Genomic DNA, 25,093 nt, shown 5'->3' on the forward strand with positions numbered 1-25,093 from the left:
GGGCCTGCGGCGCTTGAGCCGCCGGCAGCAAAGACCTAGGCCCCCCAAACGATTCCGCAAAGCCCGAAGGCGCGCCGGCAGGGTCGGTCCACCCAAAGATGGCATGCATCACCTCGTAGAACGTACAAAGCTGGGCGGGGGTCGCTCCGGGTCCTGGAAAGGCAGGGAAGCCCGGAGTCAACCCTTTGACGGAATGGCGATGGCACCGTGACCTGTCCCTCGAGCTCCCTCTTGACCGGGACCTCAAACGGCGTGGAGCCGATTGCCGGTGTTCAAGCAGCTTTCTGGACCACTCCCGCAAAACCTTTGGCGACAACAACTGGCAGTCAGAGCATGACTCGGGGTTGTGGTCGCGCTCCATGCAAAAAAGACACATGCGGTGGGGATCCGTCACCGACATCATGCGATGGCAGGAACCGCAGGCCTGGAAACCGGGCATCCGTCGTACACCGTACGGAGTCGAAGACTCAAGAAAGACGTCGTCAAAAGTAGAGAAAAAGCTAGTCAAAAAATGACTGCGGTACCGCTCTTCCCGGATCTGCGCTGGCTGCCGCGGAGAAAGAAAACGGATGTCAGCGTGCGAGGGCGGCGTCTAAGTAGCTGCCGCGATGTCATCCCGGCGACCACAAACGCGGAGCCACCTTCCGACGGCAGAGGTACTGCAGACAAAAAATCTTTCCGGATCCAGTCTGTCGCCTTGGGATAATTCTAAGGTAAGGAATCTATAACTAACGTGTTCTTTTCAGATTCAAGTGACAATGTTTACAGCCTATGGGCTAGGTTTAACATTAAACTGCTAATCTAATACAATGGTAGGACTCTAATGGGATGATTCAAGCATGTGAATCAATGAAAGGTCCCATTGCTGTCCACTTCTAATTGGAGAAATATCCTCTGGGTACAAAGGCAAATTATCTGCTGAAAAAAAGCTAGCTAGCAGAGATGAAGATGAAGAGCAGTCTATTAACATGTGCATGTATGAATGCATGTAACATATGTTTGTGGGTGTACCTAGCTAGGAAGTAATAGAGTAACGAACAATGGGTGACAGCCCAGGTCTATGTTTCAAGGTTGTTTACAGAAAGACGGGTAGCATATGAGCTACAACACACAAACAAGCATTTGCAATGCAATAGGTCTCGCATTTACGTGAGTTTGAGCTATTGACATTGCAAATGACAATGCCTTTTATTTTTGTTTCCGTTTAAAAAAAAAAAAAAAAGGCATTGTTATTTACAATGCCAATAACTTAAACTCATGTAAATGCGAGACCTATTGCATTGCAAATGCTTTTTTTTATGTAACTGATGCTAATGTAAAAGCGCTCCGATACCTTTGGGTTTGCGCTACTTAAAACTATGGGGGAATAAATGGGGGTGTGAGAAAACATGAAAGCCATTGAGCAGGGGCTTGGCAGGCAAGCGGAGGAAAGAGCAATAGAGGGAAGGCAGAGACAGCTCACGATGGAGCACAGAGGAGGAACAATATCCCTCTGTCTGACAGTCACCAATCTACAATTCCGCTCCATTGGCCCTAGGGTTCTTAATTGGTTCCACAACACAATGCTGGCTCCGGTTTCAGGGTCAGTTTCGCTACCATGGTGCCTAACCCAAAAGCTATTTTGCTTGATAATTAATCATTTGAGGAAAACAGTGTGGAAGGGCTTACTGCAATCGAAGTATACAACATATGCTACTTTCCTATGAGCAATGCCCAAGGCCAGACAAGAAAATCCCTTCATTTTCTGACAAAATCTTTTTTTGAAGCCATGTTGGTGCCAGGAGCCCACAGAGCCTGCTTTATTTATAGCATATGAAAGACTGCAAACAGATTCAGAGTCGCATTACTGCTTTTTGACAGCATGAAGGTTGGAATAAAGGGACAACAAGACTAGGAATAGGAGAAACCGGTACTGTCTACTTTTAAAGAGTTACATCCATGGACAATGTAATTTAAGTTCCAAATATTTTTATTAATCTCAATTTTTTAAATCCTTAAGACTCGATCAGCTGTTCTAAGTAATGAAACGATCAGAGTGGAGGAGATCTCCAGTACAGGAAATTGTGAATTTAAAAAACCCCAAAAAACAGGGGTACACAAAGGTTACCATATCATTTTGCCATTTATGAAATATTGAGTAGTGCGGAATTTCCGCGGTAACAATGCATCACACCACTGAAATACAATAAATGGGTTCTACCAGCATGATGCGCAAACATGAAGGAGGGACGGGTGGTAACAAGGTTAATCGCACTCTTTTGTACCCGACACAAAATCGACAGGCAATGGCGAACAACGTATGTATTGTTTCAGGACAGATTTAGCAGTCAAATCTAAATGAGCGGCCATACAGCTTCCCTTTTGTACATTTTCACTGCTGAACAATGCATGTGACGATTACACAAACGTAACTAAATACGTAAATAAGGGTTTGAATGAACATTTTGTTCACATGTAGAGTCAGGTGACAAAAATATTTCAGAGCTGCCCGTTGATTGGATGCATGCCATCAAGGATTCATAAGCGTTATTAGAAGTAATTAAATATTCAAGGCAGAGACAGCTCACGATGGAGCACAGAGGAGGAACAAGCGGCCGTGCGGCCGCGAAAGTGAAAGTGATCGCGATCAAACATCAAAGCGCAAAAGTGAAAGCAAACGAGTGCTTTCAGGCTGCCAAATGGTGCGCGCGCCCGGCGCACATGCACTGTATTTGGAGGCCTGGAAGCACTCGTTTGCACTTCCAGATCCCCCATTTACAAAAGCTCTCGCGAGAGCAGCGCTAAAGCGCTGTCTCAGGCGAGACCTAAAAAGTGCTAATGGTGTATCAGACAAAATAATAAAATTGTGCATTCTACTTGCTTCCTTCTGTGAAATCTCGCGTCTATCTCCAATAAAACAGGATAAGAATAAAAGCAAGATTATGAAGGCAATTTACCTGATTATACTGACAATTTCTAAATCCCACTCACTGCCTTACTGAAAACTACAAGAAGCATGTTAAACATCTAACTAACAAATATACACTTTTAATTTAATATGAGAAGCTAAATAGGTTCTTCTGATAAAAGGATATGGAGCATTGGGCGCAGTCTGTAGTCTGGTATATTCTCGAGGTTTGCAAAGCAAGTATTAAGAAGTTGACTGGCGAGACCCTCCACGCTGTAGAAATCCTGCTTCATAGAAGGACCAGCATGTCCCAATATATGAAAACTAGAATTAGAGGAAACAAAAGTTTATGCCTTCACAACATTTAAAGAAACCCAGCCAAAGCAAAGAAACTGCTATCATTACAAAAGCTGATATTTGTATTAGAATAACATTTTACTCTGTGTTCCACAAGTTAAGGCCCATAACATCCCAAACGTAATCACAGTGAAAATAATAAAGCACATGCAGTATATTTTAGGCAAACAAAATGTGTGCAAGACAGAAATAAGGTCCTTCCACTGCAACACAAAAATAAACATTACCTACATATGTTTCATACATTCTCTTAATTAGACTTAATTTTTATTTGCATTAATCTTCATTTTTAGTTTGGAATTCCTCTGTGCTCATGTTTTGGCCATTATGTACATGCCAATAAGGTGAAAAGACCCAAACTCTACTTCGCCCCATCTGTAGATTCTGAAGCACAAACATGCCCCATTGTTTTGACAAAGCTCCACCAAGTAGGAGGCAGGTTTACTGGTGATTTCTTTGTTACATTCATAACCGGTTATTGGTTGCGCCCATGTGTGGGGTCAAAAACATTCAACATTCATACACTCTTGGTATTTTTTTTGTATTACTTCAGCCGCAATATCACATAGGAGTTTCCTGAGGTTTTCCCATACTGAAAGTGTTAAGTTTACTCCCATTACAGCTTTTAAATAACATGTGGGCGCATGTGAATCTACAGCTCTACATGCCAAGAACAGATGCTTACTGGGTAAATAGCATTTTCCACTCGAGGCTTGTGAGCTGTAGATCACATGCTTTGCATAGACTATACAGTAGTAATCTCCCAAAGAAGTGGCTAACCTTTAGCTGGTGCAGTCATTTGAAAAAGTGTACTAAGAACTGCCTGGCCTACATTAGCTTGTTGTCTGGCTAACACATCTACACAATAGTGTTTTGAAAATGTGTGTGGTGTAGACCATGTTGCAGCTTTACAGATGTCAGCTATAGGGATGTTTCCTAAAAAAGCCACAGACGCCCCTAGTTTGCGGGTGGAATGCGCTCTAGGGGGAATTTGTTAAGTACTTTTTGCTTTTGCATAGCATGTCTGAATACATTTAACTATCCACAGTGCAATACCGGATTTTGAAATGGGATTGCCTTTGTGTGGTGGAGCAAAAGCAACAAAGTTGATTAGTGTTACGAAAAGGTTGGTCCTTTCTATGTAATATAAAGGCGCTTGTTTTACTTCCAAAGTGTGTAGAGCTCGATCTCCCACTGAATCTGGTTGAGGGAAGAACACAGGCAACTCAACAGATTGGTTGATGTGAAAGGCAGAAACCACTTTGGGTAAGAATTTGGGGTTTGTGCGAAGAACCACTTTGTTTTGGTGGACTTGGAAAAATGGTTCTTCTATGGTTAATGCCTGAAGCTCACCCACTCTCCTGAGTGAAGTAATAGCAATGAGGAAAGCAACTTTCCAAGTGAGAAATTGCAGTTCCCATTTATGCAATGGCCTAAAGGGTGGACCCATTAGTCTGGTAAGGGCAATATTAGGGTTCCACGCTGGGGCAGGTGGAAGTCTTGGTGGAATAACTCTTTTGAGTCCCTCCATAAAAAAGCCTTGATAACAGGTACTCTGAAAAGGGACATGCAGCTATTGAAGCGAGATGTAAGCGTATGGATGTATACGCTAGACCTGTTTGCTGTAAATGAAGCAAATAAATAATGTTCTGAACGGAAGCATCTAAAGGGTTGATATGGTTGATGTTACAATATATAACAAACCGCTTCCATTTTGCTGCATAGCAAGTTCTTGTAGTGGGCCTTCCAGCTTCTTTAATGATATTCATAGAGTCTGGTGGAAGATTCAGATAACCAAAATCTATGAATTCAGGTGCCAGATTGCAAGGTCGAGATGTCTGGGATCTGGATGTCTTATCTCTCCATGGCTCTGCGTGAGGAGACTGGATGTGAGATGTAGTTTTTGATGAGGAACTACTGAAAGTTCCAACAGGGTAGTGAACCAGGGTTGACGAGCCCATGTAGGAGCTATCAGGATTAGCCTGAGCAAGGTTTGCCTGAGCTTTTGAACCGCTAGTGGAATGAGTGGGCGAGGTGAAAAAGCATAGGCAAATATCCCTGACCAGTTCATCCATAGTGCATTGCCTTTGGACAATGGGTGTGGACACCTGGAGGCGAAGCTTGGGCATTTTGCGTTTAGGTGTGTGGGGAACAGATCTATGTTTGGGAAGCCCCACATTTGAAAGAACGGGAGGAGAACCTGAGGGTGAAGTTCCCACTCGTGAATCTATTGTCTTTGCCTGCTGAGGAGATCTGCGATCTGATTATTTACCCCTGGAAGGTGTTCCGCTAGGAGATAAATGTTGTGATGCATGACCCATTTCTAAATGGCTTGTGCACGGTGTGACAGTTGGAGAGTGTGCGTTCCCCCTGTGTCTGTATGCAATACATGGCCGTCATGTTGTCGGTGTGTATCAGGACAGCTTTGCCTACAAGGTGAGTCTGGAAGGCTCTCAGCACTAGAAATACTGCAAGCAGCTCTAAATGATTTATGTGAAGTTGTTTTTGCTTTTGACTCCACAGGCCTTGAATTGTTGAGTTTGGAGAGGAGCTCCCCACCAGTGAGCGATGCGTCTGCTGTTAGTACAGTCTGTGGAACAGGGTCGATGAAGGGCCGCCCTTTGGATAGGTTTTGTGGATTCCACCACTGCAGACAGCGATCAGTGCGGCCAGCCACCAACACTAGATCCGACAATTGACTAAGATTGGTTCCACTGACGTGCTAAACATTCCTGAAGGGGACGCATTTGAAGTCTTGCATAGGGAACTATCATGATGCAAAACGCCATCATTCCTAGTAACTGCATAAATACTCGAGCTGGTAAAGAGTGGTTTGGCTGAAACTGTGAAATGAGATCCTGAATATCGCAGATCATGACAGAATTGGGACAGGTAAGAGCTTTCTGTGTTTCGAGAGTGGCTCCCAAGTAAGTTTGCGTGTTGGAGGGTTGGAGATGAGACTTCGACAGATTTACTGTGAACCCCAGATTGTGCAGTAATTGAACTGTGCTATGAGTGTGCTGTAAACACAGAGCGCTGGCTTTGATGAGACAGTCGTCCAAGTATGTGAAGACGTGAATAGTTTGTCTTCGCAGGTGGGCAGCGACTACTGTTAGGGATTTGGTGAATACTCTGGGAGCAGTGGCGACTCCGAATGGAAGCACTTCGAACTGGTAATGTTGTCCCGCTACCACAAACCTGAGATACTTGCGTTGAGCGGGGTGTATTGGAATATGGAAATATGCGTCCTTTAAGTCTAAATTAGACAGAATGTTGCCTTGTTGAAGGAGCAGGAGCACTGGTTGTAGTGTCGCCATGTGAAAATGATCTGATTGAATATAGAAATTTAAGTCTCTGAAGTCTAGTATAGGCCTGAGAAAGCAGTACTTTTTGGGTATGAGAAAGTATAGGGAGTATATGCCGGACCCTCAATATTGTAATGGTACGGGCTCTATAGCTTCCTTTTGCAGTAGCAAGTGAACCTCTTGTTGGAGAAGGTGCAGATGAACTAGTGACATTTTGTGTGATCGTAGAGGAATGTTTGGGGGATTGTCGGTAAGCTCCAGGCAGTAACCAGATTGGAAAATTTCTAGGACCCATCTGTCTGAAGTCATTGTATTCCAAACAGGAATAAATTGAGAGAGACGTCCGCCGACAGGTGTGGAATTATGGGGGAGAGGTGGGGGGAAGGGCGACCTCTGTGTCCTTCATTTTTTTCAGGGAAGTGTCTACCTCAGGCCCAAATAGTTGTTCTTTATCAAAGGGTAGGTTCAAAATAGAGGCCTGGACTTCTGGTGTGAACCCTGAAATTCGGAGCCAGACATGCCTTCTTAACAGAACACTGGTGTTAACAGCGCAAACAGCAGTGTCAGCTGCGTCTAAAGCGCACCTTATGGAAATGTTAGAAATAAGCTTCCGTTCCTGAATTAAGTCATGCACCTTAGATTTGTGTTCATCGGGCAAGAACTGGAGCAATTGTTCTGATTCGTTGTAGTGAGCCCTGTCCTATCTCGCTAAACAAGCCTGAGTGTTGGCAATACGCCAATGATTGCCTGCCTGCGCAGCTACTCTTTTGCCAGAGGAATCTATGAGTTTGGATTCTTTGTCAGGAGGAGGGGCATCTCCTGTTAGTGAGTTTGCCCTTTTGCAAGCATTAGATACCACTAGGGAGTCTAAGGAAAGTTGCACCTTGATGTAGACTAGGTCTGTAGGTGCAGGTTTATATTTCTTATCTACCCTTGGTGTTAAAATTCTTACACACCGGGTCCTTAAAAATATAGTCTGCGTGTTTAAGCATACTCTTAAGAATGGGCAATGTATGAGTTGCTCTTTCAGAAGAACTTAAAGTCTCAAATAGAAAATCCTCCCCCTATTTCTCAACTCTATGTACTCTACATTGTCGTCAGGCGGAGAGGGTTTAGAAAGGTACAGATCTGGGTCATTATCGGTGTTAAGATCTGTATTGTAATCAGTCCCAGTATCAGGAATGTCATCTGGGGCATCCCCATCATCCTGGTAGTCAGGTGACTGTGGTGGTGGTGGATTTGTAGGTGTAATTAGCAAATTGGGGTCAAGTGGGGAAGGAGGTGTCAGGGGAGGAGAAGAATTAGTACTCACATTTATCTTTTTAAGGGGAATGTGGTAAGCTTCCTCTGTTTCTGGCTTGCATTTAACTGGCAATTGTGCATGAATATGTCCAGTTTGGGGATTAAGTAAGTTCTTACGGTTTCGGGTCCATGTTGGAAGGCAGGACGTCGAAACAAGGCTCCTTGGATGGAGGAGGAGCTGTTCTGTCTTTCGGTGCCGAAGGTTTCGGTACCGAGATGTTCGGATCCGAAGATTTAGGTTTCGGTGCCAGAGGGATAGTCACGAGGACATGTTTGGATTTTGACGCCGAAGATTTTGGTTAGGAGTCCGAATGGAGCCAACTCAGTCCCGAGCCGGAAAGCTTTGGTGTGTGTTTCGGTGCTGAGCCTGAAGGTGGGGCGTTCTAAACATGATCTCGGAGCCAACCTTGGCCCGAACGCAGAGGCAGGACCGGAGCCTTTTTCTTGGGCATAGTCTTGAGAGCGTGGCCGGCCTCCTCACACCCCGTGGCCTTGCCCAGAGCCACGCATGCACCCCTCACACTTCCCAGAGATTAGACGGCGGGCGCCTTGGAGCCGTAGGTCACGTAGTTGCCGTAGCCCTGCGCAGAGGAGTAGGGGCTGCCGTAGACCCCCAGGGCGGCTGCCGTGGCCAGCAGACTGCTCTCATACACTGGGCAGTAGACGGGGGTCTGCGCTGAGGCCCCAGCCACCGGACTCACAGCAGGTGGTCAGGGAGTTGGTGGTCATCAGGAACTGGAGGGGGAGAGAGGCGTGAAGGGAGAGCAGAGGCATGGCCTGAGCACAGACCACCCTACCGACACACTCCGGGAGGAGAGACGGGTGCTAGAGCCGGGGCAGGCCTCAGCTAGCTAAAGCCGATAGGCTGGGGGGCTCCGAGGGCACGATCAGAGTTGAGGCAGGAGAGAGGGGAAGGAGTGTAGGGGGAGATTATGGGGTGCAGGCAGCGAGAGCACACTGGCACACTCTGGCATGAGGGAGGGGGGTAAGAGCAAAGAGCTCCATTAAGCCGATCCAGAGTGCGGCCACACCGGGACAGCAGAGAAGGCGGGGAGTGGCAGGGAGAGGGTGAGTTAGAAAGTAAGCGCTGCAACCACTAAGACTGCCAGAGAGAGGGTCTGGTGGCAGAGAAAGAGAGAGGCTATATTGAGAACGCACCGGCCATGGCAAACTCGGACAGGGGCAGAGAAGGGTCCGAGGCAAGCAGCAGATCCGTGTCAGTGTCACGCTAGAACGGCAGGGGAGGGCGGAGGTGGGGAGAGACGGGGGTGTGGCACTCACTAAAAGATTGCAGAGTGATGGAGAGAGAGAGGGGTGCACCAGTGACTGGGGCAGAGAGAGCACACTGGCACACTCGGGCAGAGAGGGGTTAAAGAAGCAGCACATGGCAGGTCGCTGCCACTGACACACCTGGACAGCTGATGAAGGGCGAGGCAGAGATGGGGGGGAAAGAGTCATGAGAGAGGATTAGGGCAGAGTGTTGCACGAGGCAGCAAGAGCTCCCTAGCATGGACTCACTCGGACAGGAGAAGAGGGCAGAGAGGAGGGGAGAAAACCAGGTGTGGTTTGCACCTATAATTCACTGTCAGCACACACGTGAGGAGCACAGAGCGCCCAGGGGGTTACAGAAAGGTGCTAGAAGCTTGCAAAATAAGCTCACTAGTGCCAACAGACTAGGACAGTTGGGGGCAGAGAAAGATGTGTGGTCTGATGCACAGTGGGGTCTTTGAGGCACTCTCGTGCAGCAGAAAGCGCCAGGGGTTAGAGTCTAGAGAGCGGGGTCTAGAGAAGAAGCGTGCAGTACAAGTCATCTACCTCCAGCGGACAAGGGTGGGGCAGAGACTTGGCGTGCACAGAGAGGCCGTTAGGACTGACACACATGTCCTGTAGGGAGGGGCACGGGGCAGAGGGAGACGGGTGGCCTGTAGCGAGGACTCGCGGGCAGCGAAACACAGGGAGGAGAGATTGACAGGGAGAAAAGGTGAATGCAGACAAGCACCCTGAGGCTACTGCCAGTTAAACACTCGGGAAACAGAGGGGCCAAGGGGCCTTAAAGTGAGGCCTAGAGCAGAGTTCAGTGGTGCTAACTCTCTAGGCAGACTGAAAATGGGGGCACGGGGTCTGAGGTCACAGACCTGGCATAAAGGGGGGGCCACAGTGAGACTAACACACTTCGACAGTTACGAGTGACAAGGAGGGTGCGGTCAGAATCGTGGCCTTCTGACCAGGCCCGGTCAGCCCGCCTCCGCGGTAATTGCCCAGTGCCGCAGCTCACGGCCTGGAAAGCGGAGTCAGATTCTGCACTGTAGGCTGCAGCGCGTGTTAATAATTTGCTTTCTAGTGTAAGCTGCAGCGCACTTCGCGAGATCAGCTGCCTGCCAGTAGTGTTACTAGTTAAATCTCCCTTGCCAGTTTCAGACTACTTTTAAATGTAGAGAGCTGATGATGCGATTATTATTCATAAATCACTTGGACACATGCACCCCGCGGGTGCCACTTTTTGCACACTCGGCTGTTAGACTCAAGCGGGTCTCAGCATTGGGGCACAACGCACAAAGGCGCAGCCAGAGCTGCGTGGGTGGGTTTTCTGTAGTCCTAAGTTTACTGTTTAGAGCGTACAAAAGCTCCTCCGCGGAGGGCTAGCAGGTGCCTCCGGAGGGGGCTGAAGTTATGCGAGTGTGACATCCAAACTTTGCCAGTGGCGTGTCCAACCTTGAATGTGCAGATAAAGTGTATTTGAAAAGCGCACATTCACCCAATTGTATCTTTGCGCTGAATAACAGATGTTTATCGTTACCCAACTCAATGGAACTCATTTAAATCGACCTCAGAAGGATAAAAGGCCTGCTGGGATTTGAACCTGTGACCACAAGCCCACACAGTGGATGTATTAATCCACTAAGCCACCAGAGCCGGCATCAGTTACTTAAAGGGGCGTGGACTAGGGTGTAAACAAGGAACCAACAGGGCCATGCACGTTTGCGGAGTGGGTAGAAAAGGGGTGGGAAAGGCACTACGCACTGGTCACAAAGCCTTAACACTGACGTGTAGGGTCTGGGGACTCACTCAGCCAGGAGCCTGCCAATCTACTCATTCTGGAGATTTTTGGGGTATAGTCCAGAATATTTCTGCAAAACCACAAAAAACGAATACATTGGTTCAATCTCACCAGTGAAATGTAAACCTCGCAGACGTAATCTATACCTTGATAATGGAGACCTTCGGGAATATCTAGTGAGGACGTTGTCCGTTCATTGCCTGTGATGTCATTGTGGGCTCTGCTGACGTCTGATCCGGCCAGCATCGAGTACAGAGACGTGCACCCACCCTAGCATGAACCACCTCATGGTGAGAGGGGCTCGGATGCATTCCCCGGCGAGGTCTTGACACTGGAAACGGAAACATTCCTCCATCCAGACGCACACACACCTTTTGAGGTTTCCAAAAATGAACTGAGACCCCCTACTGTTCCAGCAATATCTCCTAGGACGAATTGTGCTATTGAAAACCCAGGATTCCAAGTCTAAAACGCTTTTGTCCGATTCCATCACATAGATTTGCACATACTTGTCCTTTATATAAAGCGCTTTCCTTGGTCACAACTAGTCTGGTAGGCACTAAATGAAACTACAAATAAATGATCAACGCGGCAGAGTAAGGAACGTTAGCTGCCCCGGGCCCTCCCTCGGTCTGCAATAGAGACTCTGAGAGAACCTGACTTTTTGCTTTGCATCTGCTGCTTTCAGTTTGGTATTCCTATTTGAATCGGATAATGTTTATTGAAAGCAGTGACGCCAATGACGAGGTACACTATGCGGTGGACTGGTGAACATGATAGAAAACGTGGCCATGTCATGCTGAAGTCAAATCAAAATATACTAGAGTTCTAGGTGGTAAGGCAAAGTGGTAGGTGGTGGGCTGGGCCGCCGGGGAGGCGCCCCCTCCATGTGCTTTGCAGGGGGGCCCCCTTAAGTTTGGTTATGCCACTGAGGGGTATGTGAAGGTCTTGTTATCCTTCGGATCTTCCCCTCCCTTATATCCCCCAGCCATCTCGGGGAGAGGTTAGTTGCAAGGGCTGGAGCCGGAACTGGTGAGGTTTCAGGAGTGACTGGAACTATCTGATGTCCCGGGGAGGAAAAGACACTCCTGGAGGTCACGACCTGGACGTCCTTCGGCATCGAGGAGTCTCTCGACGTCGCCCTTGGTCTCTTGGCAGGAGGAGACCTGTGAATGGACTGCGATCTCCTCGACGTCGATCTGTAAGAAACTGGCTCTATATATAGATACTGCACCAAAGTGAGGTACAGTGTGTATATAGTCCAAGAGTCTCCAGAGGTAGGTAGAGGTTAAAGTTAGATAGTGGTAGCTTGGTCGAACAGTAAGGCAGTATCAGAGGACAGTATTAAGCATTTGATGTACCCACTCAGTCAGCAAATGAATTCGCACACTCAAGAACTGAACTCTAGGCCAATTGTTTTTGTATAAAAAAATATAGTTTTATTTCTAGAACCAAGCACGCCTGGTACAGGTAAGCATATAAATACTTTTCAGCTACAAGATGCTGTTGTTGAATACTTTCAAAATACAGTAGGACTTTATACCAATTCGAGTTTACAGGGGTTGCAATGTAATGCACAAACTTAGTAGACTCAGTACATAGGAATCAATAGGCTTTTTCAGTAAAATACAATTAAATTACTTTTCGGATTACTTTTACTAACACAGTGCTGGATCCTAGATTCAGTACTGGGGAATTTCCTGAAAACAGTTGAGTAAATGAGTTTTACTCAGTTGTACAATTTTTAAAGAATATTCTTTTATTTCAAAAGTTGCCACTTAAAAACGTTTTCACATAGAATCACCAATGTTATCCTATGGAAGGAAATTCAATTTGCAGTTAAGTTACTTTAACATTACTTTTCTTACTCCGTGCTGGATACCTAGATTCAGCACTGGGACATTTCCTGAAAACAGTTGAGAAAATACTTTTTTTTTTTTGTGTGATTTTTAAGGAATATTCTCAGTTTTCAAAAGCCGACACTTAGAAACTTTTTAGGAGAAAAAGTGTGTTATTCTATGAAGATAAAGAGGTATTCGATTTCCAGGTAGGTAATCGGTCATTTGAGTTAGGGTTCTGGGGTTGGACTCAGGGGTCTCCCAGGGTCAGTGATGCACTGTTGTTGCACCACCCAGTGGCACTAGGGCGGCCGGATGCAAAGTGTTGAGGCCCAATGTTATCCTATGGGGGGGGGGGGTCCGGCTGGTGAGTGCTGGCAAGCAGGCCACGGGGTTGTGGGGGCAAAGCTCCAAGGGTTAAGCTCAGGGCAAGTTAGGGACCAAGTTAGCACCAAAGAGACACCCTCAGCGGCACTAGGGCGGCCGGGTGCTGTTTTGAGGTCGGGTGCCCTGTTGATTTAAATGGAGATTCTCCGGGACAAAAACACTGCAGGCTCAGGGACGAGGATCTTCCAGGAGTGACCACCACTTTGAGGTGTAAGTTGGGATGTTGAGGGTTGGTTAGGCACCGCTGGGTTGGGCACACAAGGCCGTGGGGCATCGGGTGCAGGGGTGCCTTGGGATGTCGGATTTTCTTACCCGCTCTGGTCGCGGTCGGGGGGGGGGGGGGTCCTCTGGATTGAGGCTGCAGGTGTCAGGAGGCTTGAGGCAGGTCAGGGGTCGCCGGATCTCAGGTCAGAATTGTCAGGGGGACCTCCTCGTGGTATTTGTCCACTCGGGCCGGATTCGGCTGGTGCAGAGTGTGCGGGATTCACGGTTCCTGGCTGGCACCAGAAGCTGCAGTTTAAACACATCCAGTGTTCATGGGAGAAATACCTTGGAAAGTGAAGGCAGGCAGGTCCTCTGGGGTTTGAGGTTGCTGTCCACTGGACACGCCAGGATTTTCCAGGAGCAGGTTCGAGGGGAGACAGGGCTGGGGCCAAGTCAGTGGGCGTCGTCCTCTTGTTAGCTCTGCACGGCTTCTCGTCCTTCTCTTTCTCTTGTGGTTGCTGGATCTGAGGAAGGAAGGTTCAGGGTGCCCCTAAATACTAAATTTAGGGGTGTTCCAGGTAGGTAAAGGGCAGGGACCAATGGGTCCCTTCCCTGGGGTGGGTACACCCCCTATTCTGCCACTCTCCAGTGTGAGGGGGCAGGAGCCTGTCCCTGGTTGGCTGGGTCCCACCATCCTCAAGATGGCGGGGACTCGAGGTTGTGCTTCACCTCGCCTCCCCCACCTTAGGGGTGGAGTTAGCAGAGGTGAGCACACCTTCCTCATTTGTTGTTCCCGCCGGTCCTCCCTCGGTGTTCTGCTTGACGTCGATGCGTGTGGACCACTTGCATTCGGTGGTGTTAGACGTCGCCACGGACGCTCTCGATGGCGGGCTTCGACGTTGATGTGTCGACGTTGAGCAAAGGCCACCTGCTGTCGGAAGCGAGCCAGACCTGGACCGCCTACGCGGTGGTGTCTACTTCGGCCTGTGATAGGATTTCTCACCTGAAGTCGTTCACTTCAACGGCGAAGGAGGCTTCGACGCTGACTCGGAGCACAAAGGTATTTTGGAAGTCGATCTGTTTCTTGACGGCATGAGAGACCGGTGTTTTCTTTTCTCACCTTCTTCTTTGCGCTCCAGCCTTGTTTGAGAGGAGAGCTTCTTTGAGGGATGTTCTCGGCCACTTGGTGCATCCTTTCCTCTCTCCTGCATAGAGTGCAGTTTCATCTTCTCCCTTTTTCTAAGGGTTCTTTTTGAAAACTTACTGCAGTAGTAGCACTGGTCTGGCTTGTGAGATGAAGGTACACAAGCAATACAGACCGAGTGCGGGTCCGACTTAGCCATCTTTATTCCACATGCCGGGCACTTATTAAATAAAACCGGCATTATGACAGCAAAAATAGACATAAATCAGAAAAACAACAGGATTTAGTAAGCCAAGTACTAAAGACGTTGAGTGAAATAAAAACATTCCACTTTAGACCAACAATTAGTGATAAAAAACCACTAACTGGCGAGCTCAATGCTTCAGGATCCTCACAGAAGGAGCCGGAAAAAAGAACTGACCTAACTGTCACCTGTGGTGCATGATGGGAGCCTGGGGGTTCCTGGAGGTCTTAAAGGCATGACGCCAGTTTTTCCAATTGTTCTATATGCAGCCTCTCTAGGCTAATCTGCCTCTATGATTTTGCCTTTTTACCTTTGAAAATAAAGATTGTGTTTTTCAAAGCAAACTGAAAGCAGTTTTCTTGATATGTATCCTGAAAATATCATGATGTTTGAGCCTAGTAATGTGTTTTCAGGATATATATATATATGAAACAAACAACCACCTCCCACAGAAGCTCTATGGAAGAAGGCACGGACTCAAGATGGTTCCGGATTCGGCATCTTTTTATTTATTCAGGTCGCCCTCAATCCCAAGCATGAGGAGACGCATTTCAGCTTTCAAGAGGCCTTTGTCAATCTAGTTTGGCGCTGAATTACACCTGTATTAAGTAGCCCTTCCCACTGGACTAAACAAACAACATACTATAAAGTAAGTGATCAACTCACAGATGAAATACAAAATATATATGTACTATCCACAGCTAGAAAATCAGCATAAATGCAGGTAAGGCATAACTTCATAAATATTACGCACAATGCATGTATTTAGTTTGCTTAAAATACCGAAAATGTTGTCCGCATGGATAATTATACATATGAATCACCAAAATCGTTTATCACAGTGGGATTAATGTGGGTATTTAAAAAAATGCAGCCAAACTCGTAAACCTAGATAGATCTCTCAAAACGCCGTTCTTCTCTGCTTCCCTTCACTCAGGAAAGGACTGACCAAACCCAATTGATGTGCTTGCAGGTATTTTTATTGCTCAAACACCACAATCGCCCTGACACGTTTCGGCCAGACACAGCCTTGATCACATGACACGCACTGGGAGCCAAAGCATTCAATTTAAAGTGCACAGTGCCATACACGTGATAATTTTAAAACAGACATAGAAGAAACACTTACATCCTTGTGTTTTCTAACTTTTTTTTTTGCAAGGTTGTATTTGTAAACATGACCTAAAATATTGTGCCATGAATATACACACATATATATATATATATATATATATATATCTCAATAGGTATAAATATTAATACATAAATATATATTATCCGGATAAATCCATAAAAAATGTATAATAAGTACATTTAAAATCAATGTCATGTAACATACATAAATTCTGATTATATAGGCATGTTTTAAATTTCATCATTTAAAAGCCCATATTTTAAGACATTGTTGAAAAAAATCATATGTTCCAATGAGGTAAAAGTATGTTCTTTGATATCCGTATAATACAATATTTGTCACATTACTATAACCCCATTCATTCTGGCTGAAACAATCATATTTAATCCATAATGTACTTTTCGGCAATATGGATATTGAACGCATTTTTTTTATATATATATCTTCTATGTCAATCTAATGTGTTTAATATAGAGCTACCCAGGAACTAACCTATTGTTCCTAAAAATATAAAAGAATTAATGTAAAAAGAATTACATTCATTAAAATCTATTTAACAAGTAAATACCAGGCATAAATGCTGATAGCATCAGAAGAATTTCATTATTATCTTATCACATCAAATAATCATATGTGAATTTTTCTGGAAAATAATGGGACTATTCTTTTATTCTTATATACTTATCATAACTCTGTTTCATAACCAAGTGTAAAAATTTTCACTTGAGTTATGTACATTCGGGGTCCTTGTGTCCAATTCAATAATATATTGAGTTTCCAGACTTCTCAAATTTGCTTCTCTTTTGCCTCCACGTCTGGAAACTGTAAATATATGCATATTATTTGCTATTGCTCCGGTTTTCCCGCATGTGGGCGGGATTATTCAGTACTTATGACTTTGATGAGTATCCCCTGGAAGAGAACTGATAATTCTTCGCAAAGATTAACTACCGCAATTCAGAAACATCACATTTTTAGATGTACAGTGACAAGTGAGTCTGAGACCGAAGGTGAACTACCCAGTAACAGCACTGTATAAGATCAGTCCATACCATTATTATATACTGTACCCAGTATTTTAGGACAGGGCCAAGCACGAGGGAGGACAGAGGGAGTGGTCGGGTGCAGTTTCAACAACTTAAACTTATCATTCCAGAGAGGTCAACCAGGAGCAGGTTTTACTAGTGGCAACATTACCGACATCCTACGCAGCTCCTATTTTCAACCTATCTAAATGCAATCCTAGTGCTGCAGAGTCATTTATTCTTGGCCGGGGTCTCAGTTTTCAAACTACTAACAGCCCCGATTTCTTCAATATGAAATTGGAAGTTTACACATTTGTTTGTAAAGTCAGACTCAAAGAAAGAGCGTCTCTTATTTCACACCAATTTAAGTACTTTAGAACACCTTCTTCCTGATTTCCATCCTCTACAATCATGCCTCCTGAAGTAAGCACTCAAGCATAAAATTCTTAGAGTTTAATATGCTCAGGCATCAAAAGCCACACATCAGGAACTATCTCAGTAAAGAGGAGCACAGTACTTTACAAACCCAAAGAAACCCTCTATTGACAATCAATATCAGCAGCTATCCATATCCCAGAACTATTGAAAAACTTTTGACCCCACTATAGATTATAGTAACAATGGGGTAACCCAGTATCCCTCAGAACCTGGGCAATCATATACAAAACTAACAGTAGCGTCCATGTCTCGTTGCTAAGAGACCAGCTACGAGTGTAACGTGGCTCGCTACTGCGTTACCTCTCCTGACTCCCATCTCATGACGGTGGGACGTCACATACGTAGCGGGTCTCTTAGCAACGAGCCCTGGACGCTACCGCACACGCCACGTACACGCGCTCCGTCTAGCTTTATAACAGACGTCCATCGGCACACTCGTGGATAGAGCTGGATGAGATAGGACGTTTGCCTGCGCCCGCCGACCGGAATAATTCGCTTTTTCCTGGGTTTCTTCAAGGTAAGCGCTGGAAATAATATTAATGTGGCGCTGACTTTGGATGCGATCTCCACAAAAGGGGCTAACCACCTCCCTACCTTTTTTCACACAGAATCGCACAGTGATCTTTATGATCATAGGAGGCAGGACGGTTGCCTGTGATCCTCCACCACACTCATCTATTTTGCCATTCCAGAATATTTGGATGACAGGAGTCGATTCCCTTCACTGGGTGAGTCGGCTTATGCCCCGGTTTTGACTAAGCGCATGTGTATATAAATCACAGCTTTTTAAAAAATTTTAAGCTCTTAACAACGCTTGATTTCCCAACTCGGAAACTCCACTGGGAAGAATTCTTGCTGCGCATTACACTTTCGCTACTTCGTGCATACCCACACAAGACAAAGAGAAATAACTCGCCCCTTGAATCGCATTGGGCCCCGTTAGGTGAGTCTTTCACCTTACTAGCCTTGATTAATCTCAGTTTTCCACCTCAACACACCTGACCTTAAACATTACTATTCCCTAGGCTGTCCCCATTATCCATGTCCTGATGAAGACCCGCATTGACTAAGACAGTAATGCCCCCTTGGGTTGAAACGTCGACATATCCCCTGGACCAGCTGAAAGACTCTGTATAAAGACCTACTTATTCAGTCTACAGAACTATTCAAATAGCTGTGTTGTTCTGGCCTTTTAAAAGAAACGTCAATACCACGAAAGTCACACTTTGTATATATTACGCATCCTCACTACAGCACTGAGCACCACATGTCACTTTGTCACAAATTACAGTTTACTTTTTGTCACGACAGCCATGCAAATTTAATGTGGGTATTTATAAATGACGTAATTTATAAAACTTTTTGAATACCCCCTTTTTGGTCTCTATGTGTGTTGTTTATGACAATTTGTCTTCCATATGAATCAACCAATGACTGGTCTAATGTTTTAAGAAATAATTCACACCCGACAGAACCAATTGTTAGTTTTGTATACCCACTATAGATATAGCATATTTGATTAAAACCTTTAACACGCATAAAAGTAGGGCTTCATTAGTGAGAATTAATTTAAATTACGTAACAAAACCTCCCCTAAAATGGTTGCAATGTATACATTATCGGAATTTCATAAACATTAGAAATCACCTCCTGGTAGGCAAATTATTTCAAGCTGTGGATCTCTGCATGAACCACTGTACCAATACATTGATCATTTCATTAAACCACTTGTAGGACATACTTAGACCTACATAAGGGATAGTAGACACTGTTAGATGTGTGGCAAAAATGAAATTGAGCAATTATTGGTAGCTCCTGATTTCTAGTCCCTGTACACCAATATCCCTCAACAGGAAGCTATGGATGTAGTAAAGGCGATGCTTAAGACACTTTCCCACCCCCATGGAGATTCCCACTGAATGTTTAATCAATCTCTTTGGCACTGCGATGCAAAAAAATGTATTTTTAATGATACCAATCCATACATTCATACTATAATTTTGTGGAAGTATTGATGTCTTCATGATTTGTACATGTATTGCTCAAGAGTTGACTACATTTCACAAATGGGTAAATTAACGTAACTTCAACATTCAGTTCACCAGACGTAGTAACAAAGGAGTATGTTTTTTGGGGGGAGTCTGCTTGTCTAGTGCCAGAGAGGTTTGTTCTATGTGACACTAAATCGAAAACCCACTGAAAAGAATTCTACATTGCTGTGTTAGAGTTTCCATCTGTGCAGTTTGCATGATAATTTGTCTTTCCAACAGTTCATACGAGATTGGATAACTGTACTAAGAAAGAATTTCTTTAGAGAATCAGATATTTTGATTTCCCTTTTCCTTTAGCAGGGCTACCAAAAACATCTTTCGAAACAAAACGATAAGAGACTTTGATTTTGCAAAACATACTCATTCCTTGTGAAAGATCATCCCCTAAGCATAGAATTACCTTTGTTACCCTATTTACTCCCACAAGTGACAATCTAAAAAGATTGTTCTCTCAGATTGGCAATTTTTGAAATCCCTGGAGGAGGGCCTAGAGCCCCCATTTTTCTACTTCAAATAAGGGAGGAATATCAGAGATCATTTGGTGAGAGCTGAGAATCCATGTTGTGCTACTCTAGGATGGGGTAGGCACCCTTGGTGGGACACTTCAAAAGTGGCACATGAAGTGTGTGAGACAACCCCTTCAACACCAAAGGTTTTTTACACTCTAATGTGCAGCTTACTCTAATTTGCCATACTACCTAATTCTCAAAATGAGGTCTATGCCATCTGGTATCCTTGTGGTAAGAGCTACATAAGAATGACAACTCAACATATTCCTGTAGGATCCTGTAAAACAAGCGCAGAATAGGATATGGCATTACCAACGCTCCTCTGGTTGAGCATTACCAGAAAGAAGGAGACACTGACCAAAAGATGAAATGGTAAGTGACTGACACGTACCAACGAACACACAAGTCAACAACATGCAACAGACTCTTTACTTTGGATTACAGTCTGTCTGTACTCATCAGTTACAGGTCCAAACATTGAGGACACGATACAGCCATATCAACCTATAGGTTTTGATGTTTTTCCTCCGCTAATCTGTTTTTCTGCATGTTTCATCGATGGACGTGACTCAATGGAATGGTTATAGGTTGTTATGCCTCAGGGTTTATTTAGAAGTGATGTGATAGGTATAGGCGAGAGGACTTCGACATTCAAGGTATTTTGGGCTTTGACGCTACTGTGCAGACATTGCTGATTTATTACCTTCTACTTGTCTTTTCAGTTAGGTGTTTTGCTGCAAAATATGGAGAAAAAAAATGTGTCATGTTGTTTCTATAACATTTTAATACTTCTCCTATTCTATTTTCCCTTTGGTCTGGCTGTGAGATCATTACATTTAAAAATATAATTTTTGTAGGGGGTTTCCCCGTTAAATGACTCCACTGGTTCTGTTTTAGCACTTCATTTATTACCTAGATTTCTTCTGGTGCCTCACGTGACCACCATTTAGGTGATGACTCACTCGCATGACCCAGCTTACTTATGGACGCCCTTTTGGGAGAGCGTTAAGCACTCTCTGTAGGCGCTTGTTTTGTACTTCCCGCAGCCAGTCCATACCATAATTTCCTTTTGGTACAGCTGATTTGAGGGCTTTTTTCTTCTCACCCTTGTCTTTTGTTTGAATGACCCGTTCACAGTTCTTTTAGAGAAAGATTTCCCTGACCACTTCTGCCTTTTCTTCACGGGTGGTCTTTACCACCGTTGTTCCCTTAGCTAGGGAACACACCACCCTTACATTGGTCCTGTTTTTGCCATATGAGCACCCATGCTATCCATGGGTCATACTGTTCCAGTTTTCTATTTAATTTGTATTCATTGTTTTTTTCTTCGATACGTCCTTTTAATCGCGGCCCTGTATTCATCTTTATAGAACCCATTTAGATGGTGTAGGAAGCTGGCTCTGTATATACTAAACCAAAATGAGGTATAGGGTGCACAGAGTCCAGTGGAACCCCAAAGGTAGGCAGAGGTAAAATTAGATCGAACCTTACTCTCTATTTGTGGTAGTGTGGTCAAGCAGTAAGTCTTGATCAGAGGGTAGATTTAAGCATTTGTTGTACACACTTGATCAGCAGATGATTGCACACTCAAAGATTGAACTCAAACCATTTGTTTTGTATAAAAATATTACGTTATTTTATTTCTAGAACCAAGACAACCCTGGCACAGGTAAGTGAAATAAATGTTTTGCAAAATCTTATGCAATGTTTTACAATTGAATGCAAGTTCAAATGCAGTTGATTGAAATTCAGGTAAGTCAAGATGTTATATTTAATGTTTAGATTACTTTTCACATTACTTTAAGTTACTTTTTCTACTCAGTGTGATATGCCTAGATATCCAAGAGAGAAAGTAAGAAAAATCAGTTTTGCACAGTTTTATTTTTTCAGGTTCTCATACAAATCAACTCCACACAAAACATTTTTCAAGGGAAAACAGTCAATGTATTCCTAGGGAGAGGAATGAAGTTATCGGTTAACAGGTAAGTACTCGGGGTTGTGTTTCTGGGGTTAGAACAAGGGTTTCCCCCAGGGTTAAGGATGCACTCTCAAAGCACTCTCAGCGGCACTAGGGCGGCCTGGTGCAGAGTGCTGAGTCCCAATGTTATCCAACGGGGAATAGGGGGCCTTCGTTGGTGGCTGCTCACGAGCAGGCCACGGGGTTGTGGGAGCAAAGCTCCTAGTGCTAGGCTCAGGGCAAAGGGAGATCTGGTTTAGCACACAAAGTGCACCCGCAGCGGCGGCTGGGTGCAGGGTGCTGTTTTGGCGTCTGGTTCCCTGTTTTCAATGGGGATTTTCAGTTTGGGTTTTTAGCTGCAGGCTCAGTCCAGGAAGACTTCCGGGAGGAACCAACAGCTGGGCAGGTAGGTTGGAGGGCTCGGGGACATTGGTGCACCTCAGGTTCTTTTCTCCAGGGCGCATGGCAGCTGGATGCAGGTGTGTCTTTTGGGGTCGGATTTCACCTTACAGGGCCACTCGCGGTTGGGGGTAGGGGAGGTCTCCGTGCAGAGGCTGCAGGCGACGCCGGGGAGTCCAGGAGGGGTCCACCCATGGTGTACTCTGACTATGGATCGCTGGGGGACCTTGCTGGGACCGGTGGGCCACTCGAACTGGGGCCGTAGGCATCGGGTGCAGTGATGGTTTCAGACGTCGGGTTTCTTTGTCCTCAGCAGGCTCAGATTCTGCCTTGGGAGTTTCTTTTCAACAGAGCTGCTGTTCACAGGAGATCCGGTCTTTGTTGAAGGCAGTCTGTCCTCCCAGGGTTCTGGAGGTCACTGGCTGCTGGGCAAGGCGACTTTTGGCACAGGATCTCTGGATACTGCAGACGGGCCGGTAGGGCTGGGGCCAAGTCAGTTCTCTGCAGTCTCCTCTGCTGGGAGTCTTTTGTCCTTCGTAGGTTGCGGGTATCCGTCTGGTTCAGGCCTGCCCCCTAAATACTGTATTTAGGGGGCGATTTAGGGGTCTCGAGGTCAGAAGGCAATGGGCTACTGACCTTAGGGTGACTACACCCTTGGTGTGCTCACCCCACGTGGGGGAGTGAGCACAACCCTTAATCCTGATTTGGGACTCCCTGCCATCTGCAAGATGGCAGGCACTGAAGAGTGAGCTGCACCTTGCCTGAGGGGTGGGGTTGGCAGAGGTGGGCACACCTTCTGGGCTGGCTAACTCTCTCCCCCCCCCCCCCCCCGTCTTCCCGCCGAAAAGGAGGGGAGACAGGAAGGGGGCCTGCTCCTGATAGCAGGAGAGGCTGGGGTTTCCATCACAAAGGCTGCAAGACCTTTGAAGCTCCCCTGCCACAGATGGCTCTTCCTTGCCTGAGGGAGGTGTGAACACCTCCGCCCACGAAAGGCTTGGTTTCTGGGCTCAGGGAGCGAAGGCTCCCACTGCAGGGCTCCAGAAAAATGTCTCATGGTGGCAGGCTGGTGTGTACCAGTCAGGGAACCCACAAGAGGTTGGTCGTTTTTCAGGAGTCACTCTAAGATGCCCTCTGAGTGCTTTTTTCATTAAATCACACACTGGCATGTGTGTGGGGTTAATGTGCTGAGAAGTTTGATACCTATCTTCCCAGTTTTCAGTGTAGCCATTATGGTGCTGTGGAGTTCGTAATGACAAACTCCCAGCACCACATACTCTTAATGGCAGCACTGCACTTACAATATCTAAGAATGGACTTGGACACTGTATGGGGTACAGGGCTCATGCACCTGTACCCTCCTCACAGGTATAGTGCACCCAGCTAGAGAGGTGACCGATGTATGCTAGGGCAGTGGGTTGTAGGCATAGCACACAGATGTGTGCCATGTCGACTCTTCACTTTGTTCTGCACCAAAACACGCAGCCTGCAAAGGTAGTGTGTGAGTGTGAAGGTACAGGACCTCTAAGGGTGGCAAAATAAGTGCTGCAGCCCTTAGAGGCCTTCTCTGGTCACTGTGCCCTGGGTACCTGTGGTACCATTTACCTGGGGCTGACCTGTGGCCAGAGATGCCAATTGGGTTTAGGCTTCAATGCAGTTTTAGGGAAAGAACATAGGCCCTGGGTACCAGACTCACTCAAAGCACATCAGCAATTCAGCAAAAAGTGAAGGCAACCATGCAGAAAGAGGGCACTTTCTCACAGGCCTTGGCCCTTTTTAGCAATAGAAAGTAGTGAGCCACAACTATGCCCTACTTCTGGCATATGGCTGAGTCTGAACTGGGGTGGCGAAGTGAGCTAAAGAACAATGACGGATTCAACCCAGATCTGTGACTGGGGGTGAGTGCCTGAAAAGTTTCAGTACTCAGTCCATCATCTCCTTGTGTTTGCTTTGTTCACCCTAAATTGGCCAGGTATGCCCAGACGTGAGCCCTTGCTCACTTTACCACTGGATTCAAGCTAGACTGGCAGATGAGGTGTTACCCCGAAACTGGTCCCAGGATGATTGTTTCTGGTTCAGGGAAGACCTGGTTTGGCAGTTTGGGCTGTACTGTTCCAATGAGGCACGGGGTCAAGACGGATTCGCATATGGCTGGGTCTCACCTGAGGTACAGAAGTGAGCTAAAGAACGATGATGAATTCAACCCAGATCTGTGACTGGGGGGTGAAGGTCTTAAAAGTTTCAGCACTCAGACCATCATCTCCTGGTGTCTACTTCTGGCATCAGCACCCTTTCTCTGGCTCCCTGGGCCAAAAGCGCCAGCACTTCCTCTCGTAAAAGTGACAGATGGTCCATCCGGAGGGAGCCTGATTGGAGGACAGTAGCTGAAGCCCAGGAGTACTGGATACCATACTCTGTGCCCAGTTGTAGGAGAGTAGGGTCTGCTATCCTATGGTCACCCCAAATTGTTGCTTTTTGCTTCACTGGTTTTTGACATATTGAGGCTGTGGGCCTGCCAATCAGACCCCCAGCCTGCTGTTCTCTCTACTAAATTTACACTATGCACCCTAGGTGCATAACCAATTGGAAGTGGATCACCCTGTGAGCCCCTGTACCAGTGTACACTAGGTACCCAGGGCATTGGTGTATCTAAGGCCTACCAGGGGCTGAAGCATGTATTGTGCCACCCCTGGCCAGGCCTAACAAATTTGACACAACTGGCTGATCACTCAGCTGGGGTAAGTTGGTGTAACCACCTCTTACTTAGGTGTAGTATACCTATACCTAACCTTAAATGGGACACATGTTAACCTATAAGTCACTCCTATGGCAGGCCTTAACAATCCTGAAGGCAGA

At 45.9% G+C, this 25,093-nt stretch overlaps 1 protein-coding gene across 3 annotated transcripts in view; it reads right to left on the bottom strand.

The window, feature by feature from the left end:
• Positions 1 to 25,093, bottom strand: part of LOC146816485 (exportin-5-like) — an 819,517-nt gene that overhangs the window by 327,235 nt on the left and 467,189 nt on the right. For all 3 annotated transcript variants that reach the window (XM_085610334.1, XM_085610332.1, XM_085610333.1), the window contains exon 23: positions 3,075 to 3,211. In XM_085610334.1, the coding sequence (XP_085466460.1) occupies positions 3,075 to 3,211 (137 nt within the window). The remainder of the gene's footprint in view (positions 1 to 3,074; positions 3,212 to 25,093) is intronic.

The sequence above is a fragment of the Triturus cristatus genome, chromosome 6 (genome assembly GCF_964204655.1).
Source record: "Triturus cristatus chromosome 6, aTriCri1.1, whole genome shotgun sequence".
In the NCBI taxonomy this organism is placed as follows: domain Eukaryota; kingdom Metazoa; phylum Chordata; class Amphibia; order Caudata; family Salamandridae; genus Triturus; species Triturus cristatus.